The 8377-nt window shown below is 31.6% G+C and overlaps 1 protein-coding gene across 1 annotated transcript; it reads right to left on the reverse strand.

The window, feature by feature from the left end:
- Nucleotides 1-709: 709 nt before the first annotated feature.
- Nucleotides 710-6079, reverse strand: LOC146896758 (uncharacterized). The gene is made up of 6 exons (XM_085733744.1): nt 5708-6079; nt 2893-3092; nt 2575-2715; nt 2411-2491; nt 1968-2095; nt 710-939 (listed from the first exon to the last, which is right to left on the reverse strand). The coding sequence occupies exons 1-6, from the start codon at nt 5931-5933 to the stop codon at nt 900-902; spliced, it is 816 nt and encodes a 271-aa protein (XP_085589870.1). The 5' UTR covers nt 5934-6079; the 3' UTR covers nt 710-899.
- Nucleotides 6080-8377: the final 2298 nt, after the last annotated feature.

Below are 8377 nucleotides of genomic sequence, written 5' to 3' on the forward strand. Positions count from 1 at the left end.
TAAAACGGCAAAGTACAAAAGTCTATGCACATGACTATATCGAAGTCTCCGGAATACACATGTCTTCGGATCCGAAACATGGACGACGCCAAATTCATTGATTGGATCCGCACCGAATCGAAACCGATCCGACAATCCGAACCGAACAAATACCTTAACGAAACAAGACAAACAACGCCGCACAAAGACAATGAACAAACCAACATCACACTAAAAGGGAAAGAGAAAAACAAGTTAGAGAAGTTATTTTGAGTAAAAAATTAACCCTAAATCACCTGTTTTTGGTGGATGAAAGAGAGAAAGAGAAAAGAGAGATCTTTTGTAACATAAAATACGACTTTGGTAAAAATTTGAGTCATTCGGTTTTTTTCCCCTCAAAAAGCTAACGGGAGAACAATAGAGAATTGGTTAAATTAAATATGTGACTTATATCAAATGATTATATATTTGTCTAAAATTTTATATGTATGATATATATATGATATAAACTTCCAATTTAACGGTCAAATTTTAAAAATATGAATCGAGTAAAACAATATTGAACGGTGTAACATTGATGTAACATTGCTTTTATGTAATTTGATCCCTCGTCTGAATGTGTGTGTGAGAGAGAGTTCAGTTTTTTAGTTTGGATCAAAATAAAGAATACTAATGACCATTATACACTCATAAAGGGTAAAAGATGAAGGATAAAAGCAAGGAGTATCACTTTTAGAATTCCATTTTGAAATATATCTATAGTATACTGATGAATTACTTTTACAAAATTTGTTTGTTGTAGAGAATAAATATGGATGAAATGAACAAAACAGAAAAAGTTTATACTTCATAACAAGTCTCAAACGAAGTTACACTTCCAAACTCTTCTTTCAGTACATTGTATAACCAAACCAAGATAATTAAACAGGCATCTTCTTCAAAAGCTGCCCTTGCATGAAGCTGCAAAGAACAAAACAAAACAAAGAAAATGATTAATAATACATAATAAGTTGTTTTTAACGGCAAAATTTATTAAAAATCTTATCCTTGTTCAAGACAAACGAGAAATCGGTAAATTAGAGATGCAGAACAAAGGCGTCTCATATATGTGAAACACCCAAAAGAAACACCATAAAAGACACTAATACACCCATCACCTAGAGAACACCTATCTTCAACACCCATGAGAACAACAACCAAAACCAAAGCACCGACTCCCGATCTCATTCAAAAGTGAAAGGCCGACCGTACTCCTTAAACAAATTTGTAAGGTACCCATCACCCTCGATAAACCAGAGAAGACCCCATAACCGACCAAACAAACTTGCAACTAGACACTAACTCCCGATCTCGAAGCAAAGCAATCGGCCCACCAGAATTTAGAACACAAATTTGTATTGCATTCGACGGGATGGGCGGTGTTGCAAACATAAATCATGTGAGAAAAGGAAAAAGGGTCAGCTCAAGGACCAACCACGCTCAAGCACCTAAACACAAAAGTAATCCAAACACAACAAGAGCTAGCGACAGTGGATATAGACCCAAAACAGAGACATCCTACAACAAAAACACCAAGAGTTCACCCCCACCCTCAAAAACACCATTAAAACATTCACATTCCTACCTAAACAACGTCTACCGCCCCTCTTAGTCAGCTCCTGCTCATCTAGCGTTCCGATGGACAATTTCATTTTTCACGCCACACACTTCAACACTCATTTGCCTTTAAATAAAAAACTTCAACACTCAATCTTTTATATAGAACTACATTTGTCCCTAAATAAATATAGAACCCACTTTCTCATTTCCTCAATAACATTTTCTTTTATCATTTCCTCTCCCCCATCCTCACTTTCTCTATTACCATCTCTTCCATATTTTCATAAAATAATAATTTTCATTACAAGAGAGAAAATATTGAAGCTATATATAAATTTTGAACATACAGAAAAAAAAAGATGTTTATAAGAGAAAACAAAATAGTCTACCTCTTCATATAATAGTAGCAAAAGTCTGCCAAGATGAAAGACTGAATCACCTCTGTTAAAAGAGCTGCCAACATCCATAAATAGCCATAGCCAAACAAAAATAGATATTTCCCTCCAGTTTCATAGGTCTACAAAAGGTTAGAAAGCTTTACACATTAATATTCAATGTGTTGATATCCTAATATGCCCACATTCCCAAGGGTTATACACTGCTTTATTTCAAAGTTAATTTTGTTTTAAGGATACAAGCAAAGTTAATTAATCATATTATGAAACCAAATCGAAATATAAGCTAGGAACCAAATTGAAAAAAGTAAATAATATAAGCAACCATTCTAGTTTGTTGTGGGTATATATAGTCCATTCTGATAATCTTTGCATAAAAATTTGAAAATTAGAAAAGTCTACAAGAAAATATAAGGAAAAAAATTAACAAATCTCACATGGATAATCCAATAAGCCAATGATACAAATCTTGAGATACCAAGAGCAAATACATAATACCCTGTAAATGTTTCAACCATCTGAAGAAAAAATATGTTAGAATTACAATACTCTACAAGGCATAAAATTATAGTAAAACAAATTAAGTTGAGAGGCTCCCAACCTTTGCATTTTGCATATAACGAAGTTGAGGAAGTATTGAAATAGCTTCTACATATACGGTGAACGCCCAAAGAACCCTAGCTATATAAACATGTCTTGTAAATGGGTGGATAAATATTGCTAAAATTGCAGAAGGCACCACCTTGTACACAATCAATAAAATATGTTATTCATGCATTTTTAGATACATAGATGAAACTAATTTGAATGTTTCAATTAAACGCAACATGTAGCATATTCTTTGAATGCAAACTAGAAAATTGTTAAATTATGATCTAGAATTACGCAACCAAAGAAAAAAATAAGTTATCATATTTACCAAAAAGGATAACCACATGTTATCGAACTCCTTCATATAGGATGACTTCAGCTTAAATCTTATCAACCAAATAACCAGTAATGTTGACAAGAGATATATCAGATCCAACACAGTGTGAATGTTAGCCTCCATATAGGCACTAACACCTAACCTTATTGTTAGGAATAAAGCCGTGATCTCTTGGCTCTTGAGAGATAAACCTAAAAATATGAAAATGTTATTTAAGACACATCAAGCCATACAAAACTTTGAAAAAGGAGTAAGCATAAACTATATTTAATTTTGCCAAAAACAATCTTCAAGATGTCACTTTAATTTGATCCAGAATAAAAGAAAAATCACTTCTTTTTTTGGGTTATCATGTTACTCTTATGAAATTTTCACTCTCTTTAAGAGCACACAAGATGAGTTCTCCCCTTCCAATTGGTTTTTTTCGTACATGCACGAATCAGAGATCAAACACGTACCACTTGATTAAGAAGTCCAAGTCAACTATGAAGCACGGACACCTCTAGGACTAGGCGTGTCGCGGTGTCCGACACGCGTCGGTGTCCGACACTCCTATGACACCCGTACGACACGTGTTGAACCGGTGTCCTAAATACTTGTTTTTTTCTTTACTTCGACACTTCTACGATCGGTGTCCGACACCCGTGTAACACTCATACGAGCCGTGTCGGACAACCTAGACAAATATCTAAAACAAATTTTTTTTTCTCTCTTGCTTCGCACATCATAGATACAAGAGTTACATATCTTTTGAGAAATGTTGATCAATTATGGATTATAGACATTATAGTTGATTATATCATTTTTAGCTTTTTTGACGGTACATGAATTAATAAAGGTCAAATACTATGATATCTTATTGTAGAACTTTTTCTAATGACATATTCCTTCCGGTCATATTTATAAGCAAAATATCACTTTTTAGATTCATTGAATACATAATGTATTTGGTCTATATATTGACTAAATACATTAAGTATTGAATGAATCTAAAAAGTGATTTTTTGCTTATAAATGTGACCGGATGGAGTAAATTGCTCAAGTTAGATGTTTATATATGTATTTTAGGTTATATTTTAAATCGTCTTTAAATAAATTAGCATATATGTAACGGTGTCGGTGTCCTATATTTTTTACATTAGCGGTGTCGCGGTGTCCGTGTCGTGTCGTGTCGCGGTGTCCGTGTCGAGTCCGTGCTTCATAGCAAGTCAATCACCACTTAAATCAATCCATTGTTGGTGAAGAAAAATCACATTTATTTTTTTACAAAAGAGGGCCGAAGACATAAAAAAATTATTTCTATGACTTAAAAATAATCACATAACATAAATATATATAAAATCATAAAGGATGTCAAATTATTTCTATTACTTAAAAATTATTTCTATTACTTAAAAATAAAATCATAAAGGATGTCAAATTCCATGAGATATGCATATATATACTATATTTTTTTTCACTGAGTAATAGGTAAGAAAGACTTTCGGACTCAAACAACATTTATAAATATATTTCCATTATCCCTCTAACCAAAAAGTCTAGAGGAGGTCGGCCCCATAACATCTCATATTTTAAATCTGTATTTTTGCAACTAGTTTTGATTTAGATAGGCATATCATCAATCTAGTAAAAAAAAAGCACAACTAATAGTGTATCAAATTCGTACAACCATTTTTTACTCAAAATAAATAATTTGTACCATCATTTTATCCCTTTAAAACAAAGAAACTAAAGAGGAGTAATGAATTTTAGAATTGAATCAAAATATCTTCCTCCAACCAAATAATTGCATATAGCTAGTTTGTTCTGGATAATTGTTGGTCCTGTATAACCAGTTTGTGGTTTTAGTCAATTAATTGTTTAATTTTAAACCACAAATTCTTTTTATATGTTAATATTAATATATTAATTACACTTACACATGAATAGAAAGCAAGCGACCAACAAGTTGCGCAGTTAGACCTTTCAGATGGCAAAATCAATTCTCATAAACACAACATTAATGAACCTAAGGGCTAAGAGACATGACATTGATGTTCATGACCATTTGTACTCTATTTAAAAGGTCCACCACCTCTAGGCTCTCATGCTAACAAGCCAAAAGTTTCAAAAGCATATGGTATAAAAAAATGTTATTGTTGTAATACGATTTTTCATGTTTGACCAAAAATTAAATTAATAATTAGTAGCAATTTAATCAAGGTAAAGTTCAACAAGAGGTTTGACTCAAATGGTTAATTATAATGGGTTCATCTAAAGAGATCAGTTTCTACCGGACCACAGTTTGCTCATGCTGATAATCATGCAGTCATACATAGTCACATAGCTATGACCATTACATCAAGATTGAACAGTTAAGATTTAAGTTTAGTGCTATAGGAATAATATAATAAAAAATAAATCTGCATTTATGCATTGTCTAATCAAGATTGGATGATTATTTATTTTTATTTTTTTAAACTCGATATCCGATCTAAGGTCCGACTAATCCGAGTGGACAAATCTCACCGTCCACTTGCGGGGCCCCGCTCTAAGCGGGAGCAAAGAGCTATATGGACTTGCCCACCAAAATTGGCATCAGAGGGAATGATTATTAAAGTCATGATTGTGTTAATATGTGGGGAAAAAAATTGACTACATGGAATTAAATTATCTTACAACCTTTGCTCAATTCTGAACGACGAAATAATTTGTGGTGAGACTCTACTTATCTCTTGATCATATAAATCACTCCAAAACTCATTTTCTCAAGAAGAAAAAAAAATCAAACAATTTCCAATTGATAATGAGAAATTAAGAAACTTACCAGAGCAAGTCTTGTGCGCATAGAGCTTGTATACGAGGACAATAAGACCTACAATATGGACTGTTTCAGAGGCTTGGAAGAAAATATTTGGATCTCTGATGGTAAACTTTAGAGCCACCAAAGCACAAAATGCAAGCAATATTCCCAAAAAGATCTTCACTTTCATTGATCTCTTCCTCAACCATATAGACAAAACATTCACAGGGGAATCCCTCTTTGATCCCATTTTTGTGACCAAAACTTAAAATCCAGCAACCAAAATAAGGGTGTTTTTGCTTTAGTTTGTATTTGTGCTCTCACAAGATGGAGAGAAGGATATATTCTTAGTGACACCAGGAGAGCATGCAATGAATGCAAATATGGACTGTTTGAATGGGGGCACTGATTTGGCAGAAAAAATACTGTTTTTTCCTTTATAAAACAAAAGGAAAATATTTTCTTTTCTTTTTTTGATAAAAAGGAAAAGATTTTGTTTGAATGCTTGAATCAACTCCTTTAATTTTCGTTGGGTATGCTATACCAAATATTTGTCATTTAACGAGTTTCCATTTAGTCTCGTAAGCATATTTTAAATTTCTTTTTTCCTTTTTGAGTTGTATTTCATTTTTTTTATTGCTTATCCGAGGTTCTCCACTCGAAATAATTTTGAATGATATTTGTCGGGTTTTGTTATATTAACTGTGTCATTCAAAAAATAAATATAGTTTGTTATAATATGAAATCGTAAAATATTTATGTTTATAATTTTAATTAAAATTAAATTAACTATTGTTGATATTTGTATGCATTAGCACAATAAAAAGAGTGGATGGACAATGCTAGTATATTCCTTCAAAAAAAAAAAAAAGACAATGCTAGTATATAAGTAGAGATCAAATTACACCGATGTAATGTTACAACATTGTTACAAAGCTTAATATCGTTTCACTTGATGCATATTTTTAAAATTCGACAATTAAATTTTTTTTTGAAAGAAAAATTTGATCATTGGATGTTAAGTTTCATATAGCTCATCTATATAAAGTTTTATTACAAAATTCTAAAATCATTTGATATTTTATTGAGATCCACCAAGATTAACGGTGATCAATAAAAACACATAAACCTTCATCTTAATGAGTCTCAATAACATATCAAATGATTACATATTTGCGTAAAATTTTGCATGAATGATCTATATGATATAAACTTAATCTAACGATATTCTTCTAATGGAATATAAACTATAATTTTCCCATGCTTATTTTTCAATAATTTAAGAGACGACTAAAAAGTATAAGAAATTTTTTTTGTTAAAATAAACTATCTGTTCATTATTAATAAGAGATGATTCATATTTTAAATTTATTGAGTAACTAATGTATCCAATCTAAATCGAGATATAAATCAACTCATAAAAAGTGAATTGTCTATTATAATAAAAAACAAATGTAGTATCTTTTTTACAAAATTCAAAATTAACTCATATATTATCTAGTAATTTAAAGTGTTTATCTATATATAACGTATGAATATTTCAAATACTATTATCTAATTGAATATTCATCCACTAATTGTTTAAATAATTAAATTTTTTTGACCAAAATATAAAACTAACTGACTTTCAAGAAAATAATTAAGATAGTATTAAATTTATTCAAATTATTTCACACATGATTAATTTTTTAACATAAAATATTATTTTACTAAAAAGTCAAATATTTGACCAAAAAATAAATGAAAAAGTAATTATTTATTTGACTATCACCTTTTTAAAAAGATGTACATTAAAAAGTCACACATTGATTAATTTTGTTTATATTTAGATAAATATTTTAAATTTAAAATAGCTAATATTCATTTTAAGGCATCTTAAAATTTTGTTAAATTCTATAATATACAACTTTAAACTGTTTTTTTTTAAATAACTTTAAACTGTTTGACATTTGAGGTTAGAAGACTTGGGATGTCTCTCAAATAAAGGTATACTGTAGTATTGACGAGTTATTATCTTTTTTTAAGATGCTAAATTAGCTCATATAATTTTTTTTAAGCGAACAAAAAATATATCAAATAAAAAGAAAAAGATACAAAGATTGGGGGGACATAGGACTCGACCCAGAAAACCCAAACGGGAATACATCAAGATAAAGCGATCAAAGTGGATCTACTCTAATCTATCCTAACCAAAATTCACTAATCACAGACGCAACCTAGCGAACCCGCGTACGGGCGCGAAACCAAGTTACAAAAAAAGGATGAAAAGTGAATAATGCAGAGAACAATTAGAGTAAATGATGGCGAATGGATCGACCGCCAACACAAGATCCGAATCCAAGTACCAAAGAACTCCCCGAGCAACAACAAGCATAAAAAGCTCTTTCGAGCAAGCAACGCGTTAGAACTCGCATCGAGGAATGAGTCCAATACGTCGGTGACCAAACCCTTTCGGGTTAAACGAACCGGACCCTTTCGGGTTTTTGTAACAGACCCTTTCGGGTTTACGAAACCGAACCACCACAAAACAATATCACGTCTCCTGTCACCCAATCTTTGATCAAAAGCAGAACAGAGAACAAACAAAACAACGCACAATACACAAAACAACGCACAACCGAAACGAACATAAACAACAGAACAACCCCAAGACCACCGGCGTGAAGACGGCGAATCGGAAACCAAGAAAACTGC

This window comes from Medicago sativa, chromosome 8 (genome assembly GCF_051527215.1).
Source record: "Medicago sativa cultivar Bolivia chromosome 8, Bolivia_mono, whole genome shotgun sequence".
NCBI lineage: Eukaryota > Viridiplantae > Streptophyta > Magnoliopsida > Fabales > Fabaceae > Medicago > Medicago sativa.